Source organism: Hyla sarda, chromosome 7 (genome assembly GCF_029499605.1).
Source record: "Hyla sarda isolate aHylSar1 chromosome 7, aHylSar1.hap1, whole genome shotgun sequence".
Taxonomy (NCBI): Eukaryota; Metazoa; Chordata; class Amphibia; order Anura; family Hylidae; genus Hyla; species Hyla sarda.
Genome location: NC_079195.1, coordinates 163,516,566 through 163,543,729, shown reverse-complemented (window position 1 = coordinate 163,543,729; position 27,164 = coordinate 163,516,566). Strand labels below are relative to the sequence as shown.

At 46.1% G+C, this 27,164-nt stretch overlaps 1 protein-coding gene across 1 annotated transcript in view; it reads left to right on the top strand.

Moving 5' to 3' along the window:
- The window catches only part of SLC43A1 (solute carrier family 43 member 1), a 154,195-nt gene that overhangs the window by 114,506 nt on the left and 12,525 nt on the right, over window positions 1-27,164 (top strand). Inside the window, exons 13-14 of the mRNA XM_056531175.1 lie at window positions 14,447-14,520; window positions 20,820-20,943. Of these exons, the coding sequence (XP_056387150.1) occupies window positions 14,447-14,520; window positions 20,820-20,943 (198 nt within the window). The remainder of the gene's footprint in view (window positions 1-14,446; window positions 14,521-20,819; window positions 20,944-27,164) is intronic.

The following is a 27,164-nucleotide window of genomic DNA, read 5'->3' as shown; positions in this document are numbered from 1 at the left end:
TATTGGGCACATGCACCCCTTCAACTTCTTTCCTGTGCTATCATAGATTTGGACCTAAGGTGTTGGTCCAAATGTGGCATCATTGAAATCAACCAACTTTATAGGGGAGACACTCTACTGCCCTTCCCTCTTCTGCAGGATAAGTATTCTCTTCCGTCTCAGGAGGTATTTTTATACCTAAGAATAAGTCATTACCTTCAGTCTCTTAAAATAACCCCTATACATTTTTCCGCTACATTGTTTGCATACATTCGTTCCCCAACTTTAAAGGGGCTTGGGCCAATCTATAGAAGCCTGAAAAATCCACTCTATTTTCCAACACATAGGACCATACTGGGCATGGGAGTTGGATCTGGGTCAAGAATGGTCTTACGCATTTAAATTGGCCCACTCCTTCCTAATAGCAGTTTCCCATATGGAAGCTATTATAAAAAATAATTGCGGTATTACTCACCTGATAAAATTCATAGGATGAGTTCATCATGCCCCGATTAATGCTGGTGCAAGTGTGGAGGACGAGGGTCCTTGTTTCATATTTTCTGGTCGTGTCCCTTTTTACGGAGATCCCTTGACAGTAAATCCCTTGACAGTAAATGCCAATGCAGCAGTAATATCAACATGACCTGATCTGTCTGGCCATCGTAGGTTCCAATTGGTAGATGTCGGCTTGCGATAAATATCCATTTGGATGCAATTCTGTGCATCATTATAGATGGTCAGGTCTAAAAAATGTATAGGCCTTCTGAGGTAAAGGCCATACCAATATCATTACAGTTCAATTTCTCTACAAATTCTTGGTAGAGAGTAAGAGGTCCATCCCATAAGATCAGGACGTCATCTATATAGCGGCCGTAAAATAAAATGTGCTCAGTGAACAAACTCAAATCATCAGAAAAAACAAATGTGCTCTTCCACCACCCAAGAAATAAATTAGCATAATTCAGTGCCTAAGAAGCCCCCATAGCTGTGCCTAGTGTCTGATGATAGAAAGTGCCGTTAAAAAGAAAATTATTGTAAGTATGAATTTGAGTAAAAACAAGACAAATGTGTTGCAGGCTTATATCATGATAAAAGAAAACAAAAAAATGTACATTACATAAATTTTTTTGTTTTCTTTTATCATGATTTAATCCTGCATTTTGTTAATTTCACCTAGTCAGGCAGGGGTTAATACCTGTGTGTATATAAGCCCCTTCCGGCAAAGTGTTTGCTATGCCTGATGAAACCTGGCTTCACTGGTCCCCTTCTTGGTCAGCGCCTGTATTCCTGCACCCCTGAAGTTTTCACCCTCACATCTCTATCGTTTCCAGGAAGGCTGCAGACCTAGTTCACTACAGCAAAATGCAGATCCTTGTTGTGTGGAAATTTGCACAACTTGGCAGGGTGAGCCTTCATTTTACCCTCCCTCCTCACACACCTGTGATTCCGTTGATTCTCCACAAGGGAGCGCCTGTTTTTCTTTTAACATGATCAATGTAGATACTACCACCTTGTGTGAGACAGTCATTCCCTGAAACAAGAGGTCACAGAGCACATTTTATTTTACAGACACTATATAGATGACGTCCTGATCTTATGGAACGGACCTCTTATCCTCTACCAAGAATTTGTAGAGATATTGAACTGTAATGATATTGGTATGGCCTTTACCTCAGAAGTTGGCGGAACGTCTATACATTTTTTAGACTTGACCATCTATCTATATTGATGCAGAGAATCGTATCCAAACAGATATTTATTGCAAGCCGACATCTACCAATTTCCTCCTGCACTGGGGGAGCTGGCATCCGGTGCTCTAAAAAGAGCATCCCGGTTGGCCAGTACCTCAGGGCTAGGAGGAATTGCTCTGAAGAGTCCAACTTTATAGGTGAGAGCGCTAATTTCTTCAGACAAAGAGGTAATCTGCGATAGAGCATGCCACTCTGAGAGGAATACACTATTAACTGATTCAAGAGAAATCGGCATTTCCAAAAAAGTTAGGTGTTTAGGAACCTTTGATGGCCAGACAGATCAGGTCATGTCGATATTACGGTGGCATTGGCATTTACTGTCAAGGGATTCCAATCTGCTACCAGTCATTGGTACATCACTGTCACGATGCCGGCTGGCAGGTAGTGGATCCTCTGTGCCAGAGAGGGATTGGCGTGGACCGTGCTAGTGGACCGGTTCTAAGCCACTACTGGTTTTCACCAGAGCCCGCCGCAAAGCGGGATGGTCTTGCTGCGGCGGTAGTGACCAGGTCGTATCCACTAGCAACGGCTCACCTCTCTGGCTGCTGAAGATAGGCGCGGTACAAGGGAGTAGGCAAAAGCAAGGTCGGACGTAGCAGAAGGTCGGGGCAGGCAGCAAGGATCGTAGTCAGGGGCAACGGCAGAAGGTCTGGAAACACAGGCAAGGAACACACAAGGAACGCTTTCACTGGCACTAAGGCAACAAGATCCGGCAAGGGAGTGCAGGGGAAGTGAGGTGATATAGGGAAGTGCACAGGTGAACACACTGATTGGAACCACTGCGCCAATCAGCGGCGCAGTGGCCCTTTAAATCGCAGAGACCCGGCGCGCGCGCGCCCTAGGGAGCGGGGCCGCGCGCGCCGGGACAGAACAGACGGAGAGCGAGTCAGGTAGGGGAGCCGGGGTGCGCATCGCGAGCGGGCGCAACCCGCATCGCGAATCGCATCCCGGCTGGCAGCGGAATCGCAGCGCCCCGGGTCAGAGGACGTGACCGGAGCGCTGCCGCGGGGAGAGTGAAGCGAGCGCTCCGGGGAGGAGCGGGGACCCGGAGCGCTCGGCGTAACAGTACCCCCCCCCTTGGGTCTCCCCCTCTTCTTAGAGCCTGAGAACCTGAGGAGCAGACTTTTGTCTAGGATGTTGTCCTCAGGTTCCCAGGATCTCTCTTCAGGACCACAACCCTCCCAGTCCACTAAAAAAAAATTTTTCCCTCTGACCTTTTTGGCAGCTAAAATTTCTTTGACCGAGAAGATGTCCGAGGAGCCGGAAACAGGAGTGGGAGGAACAGATTTGGGAGAAAAACGGTTGAGGATGAGTGGTTTGAGAAGAGAGACGTGAAAGGCATTAGGGATACGAAGAGAGGGAGGAAGAAGAAGTTTATAAGAGACAGGATTAATTTGACACAAAATTTTGAAAGGACCAAGATAGCGTGGTCCCAACTTGTAGCTAGGGACACGGAAGCGGACATATTTAGCGGAGAGCCATACCTTGTCTCCAGGGGAAAAAACGGGGGGAGCTCTTCTTTTCTTATCCGCGAACTTCTTCATGCGTGATGAAGCCTGTAAGAGAGAATTTTGGGTCTCTCTCCATATGATGGAAAGGTCACGAGAAATTTCATCCACAGCGGGCAGACCAGAGGGCAAGGGAGTAGGGAGGGGGGGAAGAGGGTGACGGCCGTACACCACGAAAAATGGGGATTTGGAGGAAGACTCAGAGACCCTGAAGTTATACGAGAATTCGGCCCATGGGAGGAGATCTGCCCAGTCATCCTGGCGGGAGGAAACAAAATGTCGCAAATAATCACCCAAGATCTGGTTAATCCTTTCTACTTGTCCATTGGACTGGGGATGATATGCAGAAGAAAAATTTAATTTAATCTTGAGTTGTTTACAGAGAGCCCTCCAGAATTTAGACACGAATTGGACGCCTCTATCCGAGACAATCTGCGTAGGCAACCCGTGAAGACGAAAAATGTGTACAAAAAATTGTTTAGCCAACTGAGGCGCAGAAGGAAGACCAGGAAGAGGGATGAAATGTGCCATTTTGGAGAATCGATCAACGACCACCCAAATAACAGTGTTGCCACGGGAAGGGGGTAAATCAGTAATAAAATCCATACCAATCAGAGACCAAGGCTGTTCGGGGACAGGCAGAGGATGAAGAAAACCAGCGGGCTTCTGGCGAGGAGTCTTATCCCGGGCACAGATAGTGCAGGCTCGCACAAAGTCCACAACATCCGTCTCCAGAGTCGGCCACCAATAGAAGCGGGAGATGAGTTGCACAGATTTCTTGATACCCGCATGACCTGCGAGATGGGAGGAGTGACCCCATTTGAGGATTCCGAGGCGTTGGCGAGGAGAAACAAAGGTCTTTCCTGGAGGAGTCTGCCTGATGGAGGCAGGAGAAGTGGAGATCAGGCAGTCAGGTGGAATGATGTGTTGCGGAGAGAGTTCAACTTCTGAGGCATCCGAGGAACGAGAGAGAGCATCGGCCCTAATGTTCTTATCGGCAGGACGAAAGTGAATCTCAAAATTAAATCGGGCAAAGAACAGAGACCACCGGGCCTGGCGAGGATTCAGCCGTTGGGCAGACTGGAGGTAGGAGAGGTTCTTGTGGTCGGTGTAGATAATAACAGGAGAACTTGATCCCTCCAGCAGATGCCTCCATTCCTCAAGTGCTAATTTAATGGCTAGAAGCTCTCGATCCCCGATGGAGTAGTTCCTCTCCGCTGGAGAGAAGGTCCTAGAGAAAAAACCACAAGTGACAGCATGCCCGGAAGAATTTTTTTGTAGAAGAACAGCTCCAGCTCCCACTGAGGAGGCATCAACCTCCAATAGGAAGGGTTTGGAAGGGTCAGGTCTGGAGAGGACGGGAGCCGAAGAAAAGGCAGACTTGAGTCGTTTAAAGGCGTCTTCTGCTTGAGGAGGCCAGGACTTGGGATCAGCATTTTTTTTGGTTAAAGCCACGATAGGAGCCACAATGGTAGAAAAATGTGGAATAAATTGCCTGTAATAATTGGCGAACCCCAAAAAGCGTTGGATAGCACGGAGTCCGGAGGGGCGTGGCCAATCTAAGACGGCAGAGAGTTTGTCTGGATCCATCTGTAGTCCCTGGCCAGAGACCAAATATCCTAGAAAAGGAAGAGATTGGCATTCAAACAGACATTTCTCAATTTTGGCATAGAGTTGGTTGTCACGAAGTCTCTGAAGAACCATACGGACATGCTGGCGGTGTTCTTCTAGATTGGCAGAAAAAATTAGGATATCGTCCAGATATACAACAACACAGGAGTATAACAGATCACGAAAAATTTCATTGACAAAGTCTTGGAAGACGGCAGGGGCGTTGCACAGTCCAAAGGGCATGACCAGATACTCAAAGTGTCCATCTCTGGTGTTAAATGCCGTTTTCCACTCGTCCCCCTCTCTGATGCGGATGAGGTTATAGGCGCCTCTTAAGTCCAATTTAGTGAAGATGTGGGCACCTTGGAGGCGATCAAAGAGTTCAGAGATGAGGGGTAAGGGGTAGCGGTTCTTAACCGTGATTTTATTAAGACCGCGGTAGTCAATGCAAGGACGTAGGGAGCCATCTTTTTTGGACACAAAGAAAAATCCGGCTCCGGCAGGAGAGGAGGATTTACGGATAAAGCCCTTCTTTAGATTCTCCTGGACGTATTCGGACATGGCAAGAGTCTCTGGGGCAGAGAGAGGATAAATTCTGCCCCGGGGTGGAGTAGTGCCCGGGAGGAGGTCGATAGGGCAATCATAAGGCCTGTGAGGAGGTAGAGTCTCAGCTTGTTTTTTGCAGAAAACATCCGCGAAGTCCATATAGGCCTTAGGGAGACCGGTTACTGGAGGAACCACAGAGTTACGGCAAGGGTTACTGGGAACCGGTTTTAGACAGTTCTTGGAACAAGAGGACCCCCAACTCTTGATCTCCCCAGTGGACCAATCCAGGGTAGGGGAATGAAGTTGAAGCCAGGGAAGTCCAAGGAGAATTTCCGAGGTGCAATTGGGGAGGACCAAAAGTTCAATCCTCTCATGATGAGATCCGATGCTCATAAGAAGGGGCTCCGTGCGGAAACGTATGGTACAGTCCAATCTTTCATTATTTATACAATTGATGTAGAGGGGTCTGGCGAGACTGGTCACCGGGATGTTGAACCTGTTGACGAGAGAGGCCAAAATAAAATTTCCTGCAGATCCAGAGTCCAAGAAGGCCACTGTAGAGAAGGAGAAGGCAGAGGCAGACATCCGCACAGGCACAGTAAGACGTGGAGAAGCAGAGTAGACATCAAGGACTGTCTCACCTTTGTGCGGAGTCAGCGTACGTCTTTCCAGGCGGGGAGGACGGATAGGACAATCTCTCAGGAAGTGTTCGGTACTAGCACAGTACAGGCAGAGGTTCTCCATACGGCGTCGTGTCCTCTCTTGAGGTGTCAGGCGAGACCGGTCGACCTGCATAGCCTCCACGGCGGGAGGCACAGGAACAGATTGCAGGGGACCAGAGGAGAGAGGAGCCGAGGAGAAGAAACGCCTCGTGCGAACAGAGTCCATATCTTGGCGGAGTTCCTGACGCCTTTCGGAAAAACGCATGTCAATGCGAGTGGCTAGGTGAATAAGTTCATGTAGATTAGCAGGAATTTCTCGTGCGGCCAGAACATCTTTAATGTTGCTGGATAGGCCTTTTTTGAAGGTCGCGCAGAGGGCCTCATTATTCCAGGACAATTCTGAAGCAAGAGTACGGAATTGTACGGCATACTCGCCAACGGAAGAATTACCCTGGACCAGGTTCAACAGGGCAGTCTCAGCAGAAGAGGCTCGGGCAGGTTCCTCAAAGACACTTCGGATTTCCGAGAAGAAGGAGTGTACAGAGGCAGTGACGGGGTCATTGCGGTCCCAGAGCGGTGTGGCCCATGACAGGGCTTTTCCGGACAGAAGGCTGACTACGAAAGCCACCTTAGACCTTTCAGTGGGAAACAGGTCCGACATCATCTCCAGATGCAGGGAACATTGGGAAAGAAAGCCACGGCAAAACTTAGAGTCCCCATCAAATTTATCCGGCAAGGATAAGCGTATCCCAGGAGCGGCCACTCGCTGCGGAGGAGGTGCAGGAGCTGGCGGAGGAGATGACTGCTGAAGCTGTGGTAGCAACTGTTGTAGCATAACGGTCAGTTGAGACAGCTGTTGACCTGTTGTGACTGCTGGGCGACCACCGTGGTGAGGTCAGCGACAACTGGCAGAGGAACTTCAGCGGGATCCATGGCCGGATCTACTGTCACGATGCCGGCTGGCAGGTAGTGGATCCTCTGTGCCAGAGAGGGATTGGCGTGGACCGTGCTAGTGGACCGGTTCTAAGCCACTACTGGTTTTCACCAGAGCCCGCCGCAAAGCGGGATGGTCTTGCTGCGGCGGTAGTGACCAGGTCGTATCCACTAGCAACGGCTCACCTCTCTGGCTGCTGAAGATAGGCGCGGTACAAGGGAGTAGGCAAAAGCAAGGTCGGACGTAGCAGAAGGTCGGGGCAGGCAGCAAGGATCGTAGTCAGGGGCAACGGCAGAAGGTCTGGAAACACAGGCAAGGAACACACAAGGAACGCTTTCACTGGCACTAAGGCAACAAGATCCGGCAAGGGAGTGCAGGGGAAGTGAGGTGATATAGGGAAGTGCACAGGTGAACACACTGATTGGAACCACTGCGCCAATCAGCGGCGCAGTGGCCCTTTAAATCGCAGAGACCCGGCGCGCGCGCGCCCTAGGGAGCGGGGCCGCGCGCGCCGGGACAGAACAGACGGAGAGCGAGTCAGGTAGGGGAGCCGGGGTGCGCATCGCGAGCGGGCGCAACCCGCATCGCGAATCGCATCCCGGCTGGCAGCGGAATCGCAGCGCCCCGGGTCAGAGGACGTGACCGGAGCGCTGCCGCGGGGAGAGTGAAGCGAGCGCTCCGGGGAGGAGCGGGGACCCGGAGCGCTCGGCGTAACAATCACGTAGTGTTACATTCCGTAAAGGCCCTAACTCTAACCCGTGCCACAGGTGGAACACCGAGCTCCCTCTGTGGGCACGCGGCCACTGTTCGCCATGGATGCAGACTGATGCGTCCTCCGAAGGCAGAGCAGGGGAAGGGGAGATGAGAAGCAGTATACGTCCTCTCTCCCCTGCTCTGTGTTCTTTCTCCTGTGCAGACCTGCGTCCTCTGCTCTGCCTTCGCTCTCCCCAGCTCTAGCTTCAGAAACCTTTGCTGAAGCGAGGAGCGGTCGCAAGTCTGCACAAGTTGCAACTTTCCACCTCATACCGGCTCTCTAGTGCCCCAGCCGTTACACAGCGCTTCGACATCACTCCGCCTATCCTTTCTCCTTTGCTGTGGCTCCGACCTGGGAAGAAAACAGGAGCGGATAATACGCATGAGTAATTGCATGAGGGACCGGTTGACTGAGCTGTCAGCGGTAAGTGCTGGGGCAGACCGCTAGGAAGTAACGGTTCTCGGAGCGAATCCTGTGATGGAGCTGTTTGTTGGATTGTGTCCATACTGTGCGCTTCTATGTGCAGTGCCCACCATCCTCCCTGTATGTGCGGTGCCTGCCGTCCTCCCTGTATGTGCAGTGCCTGCCGTCATTCCTGTATGTACAGTGCCCGCTGTCCTCCCCTGTATGTGCGGTGCCCACTGTCCCCCTCTGTATGTGCGGTGCCCGCCGCAGCTGTGTGACATGTATATTATTTCCCAGGCTTTACTTGTACTGTCAGGTGGAGACTCATATCTTGGGCATTTACAGTTTACAAAGTCCATGTGAAGATGGATGTGAAAGTGCAGTCCCCATGCTCCTCCCACCGCACCCATGGCACCCGCCCCCACACAACACCCCTTAAACACACACAGCACCCCACAGACAAACACACAGCACCCCTCAAACACACACACATCACCCCCACACACAGCACCCCTCAAACACACACACACACACTTCACCCCCCCACACACAGCACCCCTCAAACACACAGCACCTCACATACGCACAGCACCCCTCAAACACACACACAGCACCCCCACACACAGAACCTTTAGACACACAGCACCCCTCAGACACACAGCACCCCTCAAACACACATCACCTCACACACATCACCCTCACATACATCACCTCAGACACACAGCACCCCTCAAACACACAGCACCTCTCAAACACACATCACCTCTCACACACAGCACCCCTCAAACACACAGCACCTTGGACACAGAACCCCTCACACACACAGCACCCCTCAAAAACACATCACCTCTCACACACAGCACCCCTCAAACACACAGTACTTCAAACACACACAGCACCCCACAGACTAACACACAGCTGTTAATTAGTTATGGCAACTGTATGAGTTATTATTTCTAAAAATCAGTATTCTGATTCAATTGCTGTGCTGGCACTTCGAGGGGAAAAAAAAAGTTGGCGTGCATTACGGTTTGGGCACTCGGACTCAAAAAGGTTTGCCATCACTGCCCTAGCTTAAAGGAGTACTCTAAATCAAAACATTTAACTGCCATTAGCAATCATTTATCAAGTTATATAATAGTGTAAATGACCTTCATAGCCTATATAGCAAGCATACCTTGTTTTCACGTAATCCAGAAGTTCATCCTCTGACTGTGAGCTATGACGCTCGTTCCGCATGTTCTGGCCATCTGTCGCCATCTTTGTAATGAAATATCATCATTTCTGTGATCCTCCCCGCAGTCTACCAGCCCCGACAAGCCCGGGTCGGTCCCTCCCCCTCTGAATATTCATAACCCCTCTCGTTTCTTCATCCGGCATTCGCTCGGCTGTGGAAATGCCTCCCTAACCTCCCTCCTATCATGCTGCGAGTCGCGCGCCTGCGCTCTCAGCAGCATCTTCGGCCCGGGCATTTGATTACTTTCGTCCAGTAATATAACTGATAGTTACGTCGGCGTAACTATCAGTTAAGTTCACAAAGCAACTTATGCATAATGTAATGTGTAGAGAACAAGTTCCATGCGCATGGGTACTCGACCATACAAACCAATGTTTATTGAGAAAAACTGTTACATAACGTCTGTGAAGGCATACCGTTGCCATTGTTTTTGATTTTGCTGCTCCGGTCCACGTGTGCTACAGCGATGTGAGCATAGTATGCTTACATTACTGTACGTGAGCCGGGTGCAGCGATTGCTAAATGATTGGATGAGGCAGAGAGGGAGGAGATGGCGTAGTGGATGGGGGTGGTGGTTAGGGAAAGGGGAGGCAGAGAGGGGCGTAGTGCTGAATATTATTAGGGGTGGGGAGCTACAGTGAGGGAGGGCTTGAGACCAGAGGAACAGGCGATATAAATGCTGGGTAGCGTCAATTATGACGTCACTTTGAGACGTACAGTACCCGGAAGTAAGAGAAATTACAGCGGGCTGTAACGGGAGAACCGCTGGACCGATTTGGGAGATCAGCACCTCTATTTAAAGGTATTTAGATTCTATGGGGACATTTTTTTCAATATCATAGTACTCCTTTAAGAGACCAGCTGGTACATAGTCACCTACAGACGGAACAGAGAAGGGGCACTTGGCTGAGTAGAGGCACAGTGGGCACATATCCATGTGGCCATTGTAGCTTTTGCCAGAACATTCAGAAAAAGAAGGAGATCACAAACCCTGTTGATAAAAAAAAAAAAGGGTCTATCAGATAAGGAAATTTATAAACTGTGGATCAAGAAATATCATTTACGTTGCCCAGTGCTCCTGCCCTAAGGTGTACGTGGGCAAAACCACACAGGAATTTCGTCACAATATTCACAATATTAGAGCAATATCAGGACGAGAAAGGATACACCTTTAGCAAGGCCTATTCATGTGTTCCATGGTGGTAATTTACAAGAATTGAAGTTCGTGGGCTTATGCCAATTGAAGCTGGGACCAAGAAAGGGAAACATTGTTACAATTATTATTGCAAGAAGAGGCGAAATGGATCTGGCGATTACGCACTCAAGCACCATTAGGTATAAATTAAGGTTTGACTTTCGCGGCCTTTTTATAAGTTATAGGCTTTTTGTTTGCAGTTTTTTTTTTCATATATAATTGAATTACCTATGGCATATTTACCCCATATATGGCTTATTAAAGGGTGGTGATGATGGAGGTGATGAGAATAGAGTTGGTTATTAAATGCGACACATCTACATTTAATGCATATTGTACATTCTGGCTTGCCATTAGTCTTGTGACAGATACCCAACTATATACTGTATGGATTAAGGTCTTCTGAATAATGTGATATATCCACATCCAGTATAGGTAAGAGGATACTATGTGCCCCCAATAATCAAAAATAATCGGACACAGACAGGATTCATATTGGTTGGTTGTTTTATTACCATTTTAGTTTATTTTCATTTATGTATGGACATTAAAGGGGTACTCCGGTGGAAATTTATTATTTTTTTAAATCAACTGGTGCCAGAAAGTTAAACAGATTTGTAAATTACTTCTATTAAAAAATCTTAATCCTTCCAGTACTTATTAGCTGCTGAATACTACAGAAGAAATTATTTTCTGTATGCACTATATACAGCTATCTATAGATAGCTGTTTATACTGTGTACCACCCAAAGGGTTAACCTACACTGTCCAGCAGTGTAAGTTAACTCTTTCCTTGCTGGGCTGGCACATAGAGCACAGCTCAGCAGAGGGTTAAGTAAGCCAGCAATGTGTATACTGTATACACATTGCATGCGCACTGTAAGTTCTTGCTGGGCAGCAGATATACAATGTACAGTGGGGATCAAATGTTTGGGCACCCCAGGTAAAAATTTGTATTAATGTGCATAAAGAAGCCAAGGAAAGATGGAAAAATCTCCAAAAGGCATCAAATTACAGATTAGACATTCTTATAATATGTCAACAAAAGTTAGATTTTATTTCCATCATTTACACTTTCAAAATAACAGAAAACTAAAAAATGGCATCTGCAAAAGTTTGGGCACCCTGCAGAGTTAATATCTTGTACTGCCCCCTTTGGCAAGTATCACAGCTTGTAAACGTTTTTTGTAGCCAGCCAAGAGTCTTTCAATTCTTGTTTGAGGTATCTTTGCCCATTCTCCCTTAAAAAAGTCTTCCAGTTCTTTGAGATTTCTGGGCTGTCTGTCACGCACTGCTCTTTTAAGGTCTATCCATAGATTTTCAATTATGTTGAGGTCAGGAGATTGTGAAGGCCATGGCAAAACCTTCAGTTTACGCCTCTTGATGTAATCCCCCGTGGATTTCAAGGTGTGTTTAGGATCATTATCCATTTGTAGAAGCTATCCTCTCTTTAACTTCTGCTTTTTCACAGATGGCATCAAGTTAGCATCCAAAATTTGCTGACATTTTATTGAATCCATTTTTCCTTCTACTCGTGAGATGTTCCCTGTGCCACCGGCTGCAATACAACCCCAAAGAATGATTGATCCACCCCCATGCTTAACAGTTGGACAGAGGTTCTTTTCATTAAATTCTGTTCCCCTTCTTCTCCAAACGTACCTTTGCTCATTCCGGCCAAAAAGTTCAATTTTAACCTCATCGGTCCACAAAACTTGTTTCCAAAATGCATCAGGCTTGTCTATATGTTCATTTGCAAAGTTCAAACGCTGATTTTTGTGGTGAGGACATAGAAGAGGTTTTCTTCTGACGACTCTTCCATGAAGACCATATTTGTACAAGTATCTCTTTATAGTGGAACAGTGTACCACAACTCCAGTGTCTGCCAGATCTTTCTAGAGGGATGGTGCAGTCAAACGTGGATTTTGAATTGTTTTTCTCACAATCCTGCGAGCTGCTCTGTCTGATATTTTTCATGGTCTTCCAGATCTTGTTTTAACTTCCACTGTTCCTGATGACTGCCATTTCTTTATTACATTCCGAACAGAGGATATTGACATCTGAAAAAGTTTTGCTATCTCCTTATAGCCTTCTCCAGCTTTGTGAGCGTCAACTATTTTCAGTTTCAGATTTCTAGACAACTACTTAGAAGAACCCATGGTACTGATTGTTGGGGCAAGGTCAGATAAGTCTGGGCATTTAAAACCTTTGAGATTGATATCACCTGGTCTTCCCAGATGATGATTGAGAACAATCCATGACACTGGCAGGTCTCAGCTTTGCAAAGGGGGCAGTGCATGCTATAAATTCTGCAGGGTGCCCAAACTTTTGCAGACACCATTTTTTTGTTTTCTGTTATTTTGAAAGTGTAAATGATGGAAATAAAATCTAACTTTTCTTGACATATTATAAGAATGTCTAATCTGTAATTTGATGCCTTTTGGAGATTTTTCCATCTTTCCTTGGCTTCTTTATGCACATTAATACAATTTTTTTACCTAGGGTGCCCAAACTTTTGACCCCCTCTGTATATCTACTGCTCAGCATTAGCTGTTCTCCCAGCTCTGTAGCTGCAGCACAGCTGAGTCTCGATTTATGCAGGGACATTTTCCAGTGCAGCATGCTGCGCTGGAAAATGCTGTATGGCTGCGGAGGGAAGTAGGGAAGCTATGCATCACTCCTTCTCTCCGAGAATACTGAAACTATGGCGTTTTTGCGTAAAAAACCCCATCATAGTCTCAGCATGCTGCGATATGAAAAAACTACAAGATGGCAGCAAAACTCCGGGGTCAGGGGGAAGCCAAATCCAAAAACGCAAAGTGGGTTTGGCTTTTTGCGTTTTCCCAATGACTCCCTGCTAACATCTGGCTGCAGCGTTTTTCCCATGGAAAAACACCATGCGGCAGTTTTGCCCATTTTTTAGGCAAAACGGCAAAAAAAAAAAAAACAAGTGGAAACTTTATAGTGACAAAGCCCATTCAATGCAAAGGTATGTGTGTAACGTATGTAGTTCAGAGGTGTGTGTGTGTGTGTGGTGTAATTGCATGCATTTCAGAGGTTTGTGTAATGCAGAGGTGTGTCTATAAGGCAAGCAGTGCAGATCTGTTGATGTGAAACATGGTGTTTGTGATGCATGCAGTCTAAATGGTATGTGGTATATGGTTTTCCTAACTTTCCTAACTGATTACCTGTTAATGATGTTTTACATAAAGAGAGATGAACATGCAAGAAAGATGAACAGATGAAACTCTTCCGACAGCACAGCCTACATTCTGACTCCTCCCACACTTGTGACTGATCACATGAGTGAGGCCAAAATGCGTCACATGTACCGATTTGTTCACGCTATTCGATGTGATTTTACTGCAAATAAAGAAGCATTCCGTTCCCGAGTTCTTGGGCCGGACACCTTGTTTTGTTGCTTCAATTACTTATAATTGCACGAGATTAAACTTCTCAGTTTTTTGACCTGACAAAACAATGTAACGCAACTGTGCAAGGTCATTTGTGGGTCTGGTGCCATGCCCCATTTCAACCTGTGAATTACCAGATGGGACACGAGTGCAACAGATCCTGTTCGTTGCATCTGATGTTCCCATGCGGTTGGCTCTGGATTGCCAGGCATGTGTGCACCCAGCCTCAGATAAAACAACTGCTTAAACCTTTGCACTATTAAATGTTACACTTATAATTTTAGGTGACGTGCCAGTACAATGTGTATAAAAATGTATATGTCAAATTAACCCTGAGAGCCAGTGGAGTAAATGACTGGTATATTAGTAGTCCATATGACTATTGGCAACTCTAGTCTGCCTCATTGTTATTAGGAATGTTATCCTAACTAATGTCATTTAATGTCTTTGGCAGTTCTTTACATTTATTCTCCATACAATGGTCAGAGGTTTCATCCACTCAGCTTGTGGAGGATTATATGCTGCAGTGTGAGTATGCTTTTTCATGTAATTCTTTTTGTTTTTGACAAAACCTGTAACTCATTGCTGAGATCCCCATCAATCTGGAGAACAAGTTGGGATAAGCACGCTAACTCCTTTGCCCTTTTATGGAGTAGCGAGACAAAGATCATGACAGGCACTGCTCGTTTTCCTTATCAGTGGGGGTCCCAGCACTGAGACCATGACCGATAACAGCTTTTGATGTCTCTCTGTGACATGTAAAAGTTTTTTAAAAGTGACATTGCCCATTTATATTAAAATTACAGACCATAATAATCATGTATCGCCATCAGCTGGCTAGTAGAAAAAAAATGTCTATAGCTCTCATAATTGTTATCTTATTCTCCCCTGTAAAAAAAAAAAAAAAAAAAAAAAATATATATATATATATATATATATATATATATATATATACGAAAGACAAAGGTGGTTTTGCAGCACTACTTAGCTTAATGAAAAAATGGTCGGGTGCCAGCTCCCAATGAACTTGATCAAAGTCCCAAAATTAATCCATTCAAAGAAATGGTGCAGCACTCCATGAGTAAATCCAGGATGCAAAAAGATTTATTCACTTCACATCATAGCATAGCAACGTTTCAGATCACACAGGATCCTTTTTCATATATATATATTTACATTTTGCCTACCAATAGAAAAAGTAGTAACAATTTTGTATTTTTATATTACGTTTTTTTCGGCCCAAGTGCATAACCGTACATTTATCCCCATTAAACTCCAGGATGTAACAACTTATCCCCTATTCTAAGAATAGGGGATAAGTGTTAGATCGTGGGGGGTCCGACTGCTGGGGCCCCCCACGATCTCCCGTATGGGGCCCCAGCTCTCTGCATGAAACAAGGATTTTCGACCACCACACGCAGTGGCCAACATGCCCTCTCCATGCAGTTCTATGGGTGAGCCGGAGTGCTTCTTTCGGCAATCTCCTGCTCTGCCATAGAACTGCATGGAGGGGGCGTGTCGGCTGCCGCTTCATGCGGTGGTCGAAAATGCTTGTTTCATGCAGGGAGGAGCCGGGGCGCCATTTGGGAGATCCCGGGGTGCCCCAGCGGTCCGACCACCCGCGATCTAACACTTATCCCCTATCCTTAGGATAGGGGATAAGTTGTTACATCCCGGATTGTCCTTTAATTTGCCATGTCTGTGCCCAAGCCTCCAGTTTCCTCAATTCCCTCTGTAATGTTAGGTTTTCCTACTATGTGATGATTACCCTAATGTTATTCATTTTATACTAGTAATTTCCAGGAGATGTATATTAAGGTGCCACCAAGTTGTTGATAAGGCCCGTTTGGAGAGGCAGTTTGCGCAGAAGCAGTTAAATGATGCACATACCTTTGAGTGAATAACACTGGGAGGGGGGGGGGGGATTTATGACAACCTGTCCAGAGGAAAAGAAGGCCAGTTGTCTATAGCAACCAATCAGATAGCTTCTTTTATTCTTAAAAATGTTTTTAAAAGTGTAAGAAACAAACTGTTTGGTTGCTATAGACAACTGGTCAAATTTACCTCTGGACAGGTTTTTATAAATCTCCCCCTGGGTATATGAATACATGAGTTTTTGCAAAAGTGTTCTAAAGCTATTACTGCAATTGTAAGGCTACAACAATTAAATGGGTTGTCCAGGATTTCTGCTGTCTTCCAAAAACAGCAACACACCTGTCCACAGGTTGCAGGTGGTATTGCAGCTCAGTCCCATTCATTTCAAAGGGGCTGGGCTGCAATGCAACACATAACAATGTGAACTGGTGTGACACACTGGTGTTTTTAAAAGGACTGGTGTTTTTAAAAGAAAACAGGAATGTTTATTAATTTTTTTTAACCTTGACAACCACTTTCAGTATATTTAACTTTTGTCATAGTGCAGCACCCCTTAAACCAGGCATCCCTGAGTTGAAGCTAGGTTTTTACACCGAAAAAACCGCCTGCAAAAACGCCACAGCTTTTTCCTGCATTTTGGCAGTTTTTCTGGCTTTTTTATTGGTGTGTGGAAACAGCCAAATTTGTCCCCTGTGGCAGTTTTTTCACTGCTTTCAGGGTACCATTCTGTGGGTCGGATGCTGAGCGCTCGGTCTACAGAGTGTAAGGAGAAGAGGACTGATGTATAGCATCACTACTCACCTTCTCCGGCCGTATAGTATACAGGGGGGCATAGTGTACCCATGAATACTATACAGGAGCCAGGAATCTCATCACCAGACTGACAGGGCTCCCTGCTCCTATAGCCCCTTTGGGCAGTATACAGAATATACAGCTATCTATAGATAGCTATATCTATATAGTGTATACAGAAGAGGAGATCCCCTTACCTCCCTCGCTCCCTGTCAGGTCTGTTTAGCTCCGCCCCTAGTGATGACATCATTAGGGGGTGGAGCTACAGTCAGGAGGCTCTGTTCACATTGTACGTTTTGTTTAATGTGAACAGACCCTTCTGCCAGTGTCTTCCCAGACAGGGAGACTCCCGCTGTTGCTAAAATACAACTCCCAGTTGTAGTTTTGCAACAATTGGAGGCTCTCTGTTTGGGAAGACACTGCATTTTGGGTGCTCTCCCCAGCGGAGAGCACAAAAAATGTCTTAATTCATTTTTTTGTGTTTCTTTTTTTCTTCTCTTTCAGATCTGTGTATGCAGAGGATTGCGGCGGATTCAGTGGATTACAGCGATAAACAAGATTTTTTTTCTTTTAATTAAATGGCTAACGAGGGCTGTGGGGGAGTGTTTTTTAATATAAAATAATTATTCCAATGTGTTGTGTTTTTTTTTTAATAAAATTTTCAGGCTTAGTAGTGGAAGCCGTCTTGTTGACGGAATCCATTACTAAGCTGGGGCTTAGCGTTAGCCCCCAAAACAGCTAGCACTAACCCCCAATTATTACCCCAGTACCCACCGCCACAGTGGTGAAGGAAAGAGGCGGTACCAACAGGCCCGGAGCATCAAAAATGGTGCTCCCGGGTCTAGGCGGTAACAATCTGGCATTATTTAGGCTGGGGAGGGCCAGTAACAATGGTGCTCGCCTACCCTGGTAACGTCAGACATTTGCTGCTTGGTTGGTATCTGGCTGAGAATAAAAATACTGGGAACCCTATACATTTTTCAAATTTCTTTATTTATGAAAAAAAAACGCATAGGGTTTCCCGTATTTTTATTCTCAGCCAGATACCAACTAAGCAGTCTGACGTTACCAGTGTGGGTGAGGACCATTGTTTCTGGCCCTCCCCAGCCTAAATAACGCCAGTCTGTTACCGCCTGGGCCCAGGAGCACCATTTTTGATGCTCCAGGCCTGTTGGTACTGGCTCTTCCTGGCTGCCCCGTGGCGATGGGGTACCAGGGTAATAATTGGGGGTTAGCGGTAGCTGTTTTTGGGTCTAGCGATAAGCCCCAGCTTAGTACTGGATTCTATCAATAAGACGGCTTCCACTACTAAGCCTGAAAATTTTATAAATAAAAGAAAACACACATTGGAAAAAAATGTTATTTTAAAAAACACTCCCCCGTAGCCCTCATGAAACTTTTTATTAAAATAAAAAAAACTAGTGATCGCCGTAATCCACCAAATCTGCCGCAATCCTCTGCATACACGGATCTGAAACGAAAAGAAAAAAGAAACACAAAAAATGGGTTAGGACATTTTTGGTGCTATCCGCTGGGGAGAATGCCCAAAATGCAATGTCTTACCAAACAAAGCCTTTGGCTGTCTGGGCATGCTGGGAGTTGTAGTATAGCAATAGCCAGAGTCTCCCTGTCTGGGAAGACACTGACAGAAGGGTCTGTTCAGAATATACAAAACGTACAATGTGAACAGAGCCTCATACTTACCACTCTGCCTCCCATCTGTAACTCTGCCACCCTAATGATGTCATTAGTAGGAGGCGGAGCTAAATGGACCCGAGGGAGGGAAGGGGATCTCCTCTTCTGTATACACTATATACAGCTGTCTATAGATAGCTGTATATTCTGTATACCGCCCAAAGGGTTAACCTACACTGTCCAGCAGTGTAAGTGAACTCTTTCCTTGCTGGGCTGGCGCATAACGCACATCTCAGCAAGGGGTTAAGTGAGCCAGCAATGTGTCAAGGGGTTAAGTGAGCCAGCACTCTGCTTCATTCTGGGAGTTGTAGTACCTGTACTAATAGACAGATCGCAGCAGGTGTCATTTCTGACACCCATTACGATCTGTCTATTAAGAAAGGTACTACAGCTCCCAGCATGGAGCAGAGTGTGCTCCATGTTGGGAGCAGTAGTACCTGCAGCTAAGCGGAGCTCATGGAGCGAAGATCGCTCCATGTCTGATGACTCACGATACAGGGGCCGGAGTATCATTATGTCACGCCTCCGCCCCCTTGTGCTGTCACACTTGGGCAAGTCTATGGGAGGGGGTGTGGTAACAAAACAATCCTTTGGACAGTGGATGAGATGTCTAGGGCCGGAGTACCCCTATAAGGACCAAGGGCGGTTAACTCAGGGAGGGGATCCGGACATCTGCGGCAAAATCGTGGAGTCCCTATCAGCTGAGTGGGTGGCGGGAGGGCCCTTACGTGACTCCACCCATCCGATCGGTCCTCTGATGCTCCAGCCAGCCATGGCAGGCTAGAGCAGCAGAGCACCGATAACACTGATTAATGCTGAGCCAAAGCTCAGCATTGAACAGAGTATGCAATTGCAAGATTGCATGTTGTAGCCCACTGTGGGGACAAAAAAAAAAAGGAAAAAGTGTAAAAAAAAAATTATTATTTTTTAACCCCTTCACTAATAAAACTTTGAATCACCCCCCCCCCCCCCTGTTCCCAGTTTTTGTAAATAAAATATTGTAAACAAAAATAAACAAACAAATTGCCACGTACATAAATGTCCAAACTATTAAAATATAATGTAAATTAAATTACAGTGGTCCCTCAACATACGATGGTAATTCGTTCCAAACGAGCCATCGTTTGTCGAATCCATCGTATGTTGAGGGATTCGTGCAATGTAAAGTATAGGAAGCTGTACTCACCTGTCCCCGTCGCTCGCGATGGTGTCCCCGCCGCTTCCGATGGTGACCCCGGGCCTCCGCTGGGCTCTCCGATGTCTCCTCCGGTCCTCCGCTGTCTTCTACGGTTCTCTGCTGTCTTCTCCGGTCCTCTGCTGTCTTCCGCAAGGCCTTACTGGGCCTGCGTAGCGACGTCATTACGCCGCTGCGTACGCCATTCCTATTGGATGACGTGCGCAGCAGCGTATTGACGTCATTGGAGAGGGCCGAGAAGACACCAGAAGACCAGCGCTGGACCCGGAGGGCACCCCGGAGCATCGTGGAGGGGTAAGTAATACTTACCGCACCCAACGGGGAACATTAAGCTGCTATCCGGCAGCAGCTTAAGCATTTTGCAATGCCGGATAGCACTTAATGCGATGGCCCCGACATAAAAAAGCATCGCATGTTGATGCTGACATCGACATGCGATGGCCTCTGAGAGGCCATCGTATGTCGATTTGATCATATGTCGGGGCCATCGTAGGTCGGGGGGTCACTGTACATGGTTGATGATGTACATGTAAAAAAATTACCAAAGTCCATTATTTCGCATTTTGGGTCACTTCTTATACAATAAAAAATGTATAAAAATTGATGAAAAAGTCCTATCAAAAGCCCTCATATAGCCCCGTATTTAGAAAAATAAAAAAGTTGTAAGAGTCAGAAGATGACAATTTTAAGCATATTAATTTTGGTGCATGCATTTATAATTTTTTTTAAAGTAGTAAAATAAAATAAAATCTATATAAATTGGGTATCCTTGTAATTGTATGGACCTACAGAATAAAGATAAGGTGAGATTTTTACCCAAAAGTACACTCCATAGAAACGGAAGCCTCGAAAAGTTAGAAATTGGTGTTTTTTTTTTTATTTCAGCCCAAGCATAATTTTTTTGGTTTTGCCATAGATTTTGTTATGCAATTATTGATGTCATTACATTTACAATTTGTGGCAAAAAAAACAAGCCCTTATGTAGGTCTGTTGGTGGAAAATTGAAAGCGTTTAAAATGATTTTTAGAAGGGGAGGAGAGAAAAACAAAAGTGCAAAAATGAAAAATGGCCTGGATCTCAAAGTGATACATGAGTGCCCTGTAATATTATTTTGTGAAATGTGCAGCTTCTGTAGCCTTCCCTTGTATAAAAAAAAACGCCAAGATTTTTAGCTGCCAAATCTGTGGCAATCATCTCATCACCAGCAGGTCATAGGATATATATTCCTGATATAAACTAACAGTAATTTTTTCTTATTTATACATTATAGGTTTCCATCAGGTCATTTTGGTACACTAACTGGACTGCAATCTCTCCTCAGTGCAGTATTTGCGTTACTACAAGAGCCATTGTATCGGGCTATGCTTGGACCCTTGGGTGGGAATGGTTTTTGGGTAAGACCTAATACAATCTTGGAATTTTAATAAATGTTTTAGTAGTTTATTTCAAAATAAATAGTCTCGTATTATTATTCTTATTAGCTGTTTTATCTCTAAAATGTCTGTCTCTCCATCAATATTATAAAGACAGTAGTAATATGGAAATAGTGTGTAATTACAGTTGTCATCATATGAAATATAAACTATATGAAATTATAAACAACTATACATGATTATCTTGCTCCTGATTTTACTTTCACACTATTGCTAAAATTTAAATTAACCACTTAAGGACCCAGGGCGTACAGGTACTCCCTGATGCCCTGGTACTTAACCCCTTAAGGACCCAGCCATTTTACACCTTAAGACCCGGCCATTTTTTGCACATCTGACCACTGTCACTTTAAACATTAATAACTCTGGAATGCTTTTAGTTGTCATTCTGATTCCGAGATTGACATATTCTACTTGAACATAGTGGTAAAATTTTGTGGTAACTTGCTTCCTTTCTTGGTGAAAAATCCCCAAATTTGATGAAAAATTTGAAAATGTTGCATTTTTCTAACTTTGAAGCTCTCTGCTTGTAAGGAAAATGGATATTCAAAATAATTTTTTTTATTATTCACATATACAATATGTCTACTTTATGTTTGCATCATAAAATCTACATGTTTTTACTTTTGGAAGACACCAGAGGGCTTCAAAGTTCAGCAGCAATTTTCCAATTTTTCGCAAAATTTCCAAAATCACAATTTTTCAGGGACCAGTTCAGGTTTGCAGTGGATTTAAAGGGTCTTCATCTTAGAAATACCCCACAAATGACCCCATTATAAAAACTGCACCCCCAAAAGTATTCAAAATTACATTCAATCAGCATTTTAACCCTTTAGGTGTTTCACAGGAATAGCAGCAAAGTGAAAGAGAAAATTCACAATCTTCATTTTTTACACTCGCATGTTCTTGTAGACCAAATTTTTGAATTTTTACAAGGGGTAAAAGGAGAAAATGGATTGTTATTTTTGTAGCCCAATTTCTCTCGAGTAAGCAAATACCTCATATGTCTATGTAAAGTGTTCAGCGGGCGCAGTAGAGGGCTCAGAAGCGAAGGAGCGACAAGGGGATTTTGGAGAGTAAGTTTTTCTGAAATGGTTTATGGAGGGCATGTTGCATTTAGGAAGCCCCTATGGTGCCAGAACAGCAAAACCCCCCCACATGGCATACCATTTTGGAAACTAGACCCCTTGAGGAACGTAACAAGGAATAAAGTGAGCCTTAATACCCCACAGGTGTTTCACGACTTTTGCATATGTAAAAAAATATATAATTTTTTTCACTAAAATGTGTGTTTCCCCCCAAATTTCACATTTTTGCAAGGGTTAATAGCAGAAAATACCCCCCAAAATTTGTAACTCCATCTCTTCTGAGAATGGAGGTACCCCATAAGTTGAACTGAAGTGCACTACGGGCGAACTACAATGCTCAGAAGAGAAGGAGTCATATTTGGCTTTTTGAGAGCAAATTTTGCTCGGGGGCATGTCGCATTTAGGAAACCCCTATGGTGCCAGGACAGCAAAATAACCCCCCATGACATACCTTTTTGGAAACTAGACCCCTTGAGGAATGTAACAAGGGGTACAGTGAGTATTTACAACCCACTGGTGTCTGTCAGATCTTTGAAACAGTGGGCTGTACAAAATGTTTTATTTGCACAGCCCACTGTTCCAAAGCTCTGTCAGACACCAGTGGGGTGTAAATTCTCACTGCACCCCTCATTACATTCCGTGAGGGGTGTAGTTTCCGAAATGGTGTCACATGTGGTTTTTTTTTTTGCGTTTGTCAAAACCGCTGTAACAATCAGCCACCCCTGTACAAATCACCTCAAATGTACATGGTGCACTCTCCCTTCTGGGCCTTGTTGTGCGCCCCCAGAGCACTTTGCGCCTACATATGGGGTATCTCCGTAGTCGGGAGAAATTGCTTTACAAATTTTGGGGGCTTTTTTCCCCTTTTACCTCTTGTCAAAATGAAAAGTATAGGGCAACACCAGCATGTTAGTGTAAAAAATTAATTTTTTTACACTAACATGCTGGTGTAGACCCCAACTTCACCTTTTCATAAGGGGTGAAAGGAGAAAAAGCCCCCCAAAATTTGTTAGGCAATTTCTCCCGAGTACGGCGATCCCCCATATGTGGCCCTAAACTGTTGCCATGAAATACGACAGGGCTCCAAAGTGAGAGCGCCATGCGCATTTGAGGCCTGAATTAGGGATTTGCATAGGGGTGGACATAGGGGTATTCTACGCCAGTGATTCCCAAACAGGGTGCCTCCAGCTGTTGCAAAACTCCCAGCATGCTTGGACAGTCAACGGCTGTCCGGCAATACTGGGAGTTGTTGTTTTGCAACAGCTGGAGGCTCCATTTTGGAAACAGTGGCGTACCAGACGTTTTTCATTTTTATTGGGGAGGGGAGGGGGGCTGTGTAGGAGTATGTGTATATGTAGTGTTTTTTACTTTTTATTTTGTGTTAGTGTAGTGTAGTGTTTTTAGGGTGGGGGATTACAGCGAGTTTCCCGCTGCGAGTTTGAGCTGCCGCGCAAAATTTGCTGCATCGCAAACTTGCAGCCTGATACTCACTGTAAGCCCCCTGCCCATGTGAATGTACCCTGTACATTCACAGGGGGGGGGGGGATCTCCAGCTGTTGCAAAACTACAACTCCCAGCATGCACATGTCTATCAGTACATGCTGGTAGTTATAGTTTTGCAAAAGCTGGAGGCACACGGGTTGGGAAACACTGAGTTAGGAAACCGACAATGTTTCCCAACCAGTGTGCCTCCAGTTCATGCAAAACCACAACTCCCAAACATTCTCAGGCATGCTGGAAGTAGTAGTTCGGCAACATCTTTAGAGCCAGATGTTGCAGAACTACAACTCCCAGCATGCTTGGAGTTGTAGTTTTGCAACATCTGGAGGACTACAGTTTGCAGACCACTAATACAGTGGTTCCCAATCTGTGCCCTTCCAGATGTTGCAAAACTACAACTCCCAGTATGCCAAAACTGTCCAGGCATGCTGGGAGTTGTAGTTCTGCAACATCTGAAGGGCCAGATGTTACAGAACTACAACTCCCAGCATGCCTGGACAGTAAGGGCATGCTGAGGATGTGTAGTTTTGCAACATCTGGAAGGGCACAGTGGTCTCCAAACTGTGGACCTCCAGATGTTGCAAAACTGCAAGCCCCAGCATGCCCAGACTCCAAGGGCTGTCTGGGCATGCTGGGAGTTGTAGTATACAGGGTCCCATTACAGCAATGCATGTCGCTTTACGGCGACGTGCATTGCTGTAAAGGGCCCGACCGCGGCTGAAGATCCACTCACCTATCGCTGCCGCCTCCGTCTTCATCGCCGGGATCCGGGTCTTCAGGGACGAGGTAAGTACCGGGGCCAGTCCCCAGCACTCCCCCGTCCCCCACTGCATCCTCCGATCTTCCTCCCGTCCTCTCCGGACTTTCAGGGGCCGGGCAGGGTGGGAGGAAGTAACCCCCCCCCCTGCGATTGGTCGGTTAACTAACCGACGGATCGCAGGGTATAGGAGGAGGTGGCAGGCTTGCCACCTCGCTCCTAGGCTCCAGCATGGTCCTGGCTGTCTGTGACAGCCGGGATCATGCAAAATTACCTTGCGGTCGGGTCCCGGAGACCCGATCAGCCCGGTATCGCCGCAGATCGCAAGGGCGTTTGCCCTGGATGCCTGCTGAAGCGCGCGGCAGGGATCGGAAACCGCTAGGGCGTAAGTTTATGCCCTGGGTCCTTAAGGACCCAGGGCATACGCCATCCAAATTCGTACCCTCGAATACGCCATCCAATTTCGTACCCTCGCCTCTGAATTATCTTGGAACAATGAGGCCCTCTGCACGACCTTCAAAAAAGGCCTATCCAGCAACATCAAGGATGTGCTGGTCGCACAAGAAATTTCTGCCAACCTGCATGAACTTATCCATTTGGCCACCCGCATTGACATGTGTTTTTCCGAAAGACACCAGGAACTCCGTCAGGATATGGACTTTGTTCGCACCAGGCGATTTCTCTCCCCGGCTCCTCTCTGCTCAAGTCCACTGCAATCTGTTCCTGTGCCTTCTGCCGTGGAGGCTATGCAAGTAGATCGGTCTCGCCTGACCCTACAAGAAAGGACACGCCGCCGCAATGAGAATCTATGCCTGTACTGTGCCAGTACCGAACATTTCCTGAAGGATTGTCCTATCCATCCTCCGCGTCAGGAAAGACGCACTCTGATTTTGCACAAAGGTGAGACAGCTCTAGGTGTGAACTCTGCTTCTCCACGTCTTACTGTGCCTGTGCGGATTTCTTCTTCTGCTAACTCCTCCTTCTCAGCTGTGTCCTTCTTGGATTCAGGCTCTGCAGGAAATTTTATTTTGGCCTCTTTCGTTAATAGGTTCAACATCCCAGTGACCAGTCTCGTCAGACCACTCTACATCGCTTTAGTTAATGGAGAAAAATTGTACTGTACTGTGCGTTACCGCACAGAACCCCTGTTAATGTGCATTGGACTACATCACGAAAAAATTTAATTTCTGGTCCTCCCCAATTGCACTTCTGAAATTCTCCTCGGCTTGCCTTGGCTCCAACGTCATTCTCCTACCCTTGACTGAACCACCGGGGAGATCAAGAGCTGGGGTTCTTCTTGCCACAAAAAATGCCTCACGTCTGCTCCCAGCCCCGTCAGTCAAACCCCTGTGGCTCCTCCTATACCAGGTCTTCCCAAGGCCTATCAGGACTATGCCGATGTTTTTTGCAAAAAACAAGCAGAGACTTTGCCACCTCACAGGCCTTATGACTGCCTATTGATCTCCTTCCTTATACTACTCCACCCCGGGGCAGAATCTATCCTCTGTCTGCTCCTGAGACTCAAGCCATGTCGGACTACATCCAAGAAAATGTAAAGAGGGGATTCATAAGCAAGTCTTATTCCCCTGCCGGAGAGGGGTTCTACTTTGTCTCAAAAAAATACGGTTCCTTACGGCCGTGCATTGATTACCGCGGTTTAAATAAAATCACTATCAAAAACCGCTATCCCCTGCCTCTTATCTCGGAACTCTTTGACCGCTTCGTGGCGCTAACATCTTCACCAAATTGGACTTAAGAGGTGCATATAATCTCATCCGCATCAGGAAAGGGGATGAGTGGAAAACCGCATTTAATACCAGAGATGGACATTTTGAATATCTGGTTATGCCCTTTGGGCTCTGCAACGCCCCCGCTGTCTTCCAAGACTTCGTGAATGAAATATTTCGGGATTTGGTATATACCTGTGTTGTGGTTTACCTGGACGATATTTAGATTTTTTCTTTTAGCCTCGAAGAACACCGCCACCATGTCCGCCTAGTGCTCCAGAGACTCCGTGAAAATCAATTATATGCCAAGATGGAGAAATGTCTCTTTGAATGCCAATCTCTTCCCTTTCTAGGTTATCTAGTCTCTGGCCAGGGACTTCAAATGGACCCAGAGAAACTGTCAGGCGTTTTAGACTGGCCACGCCCCTCTGGACTCCGAGCTATCCAACGCTTCTTGGGGTTTGCCAATTACTACCGACAGTTTATTCTGCATTTTTCCACCATTGTGGCTCCGATTGTGGCCATAACCAAGAAGAATGCCAACCCTAAGTCCTGGCCTCCCAGAGCGGATGTGGCATTCAATCGCCTCAAAACTGCCTTTGCTTCTGCTCCCGTACTCTCCAGACCTGATCCATCAAAACCCTTCTTGCTGGAGGTGGACGCCTCCTTGGTTGGAGCCGGAGCCATACTCCTACAAAAAAACTCTACCAAACATAACATTACTTGTGGTTTCTTTTCTAAAACCTTCTCTCCGGCGGAAAAAAATTACTCCATTGGTGATCGTGAACTTCTGGCCATTAAACTAGGCCTCGAAGAATGGAGGCACCTGCTGGAGGGTTCCAAACACCCGATTGTCATCTACACGGATCACAAGAATCTCTCGTATCTCCAGTCTGCCCAACGTCTGAATCCACGCCAGGTTAGGTGGTCGTTGTTTTTTGCCCGTTTTAACTTTGAGATTCATTTTCGCCCTGCTGACAAAAACATCAGGGCTGACGCCCTTTCTCGTTCTTCTGATGCTTCCGAATCGGAAGCCCCCCTGCAACACATTGTACCTCCTGAGTGTCTGATCTCCTCTGCTCCAGCTTCTATCAGACAAACACCTCCTGG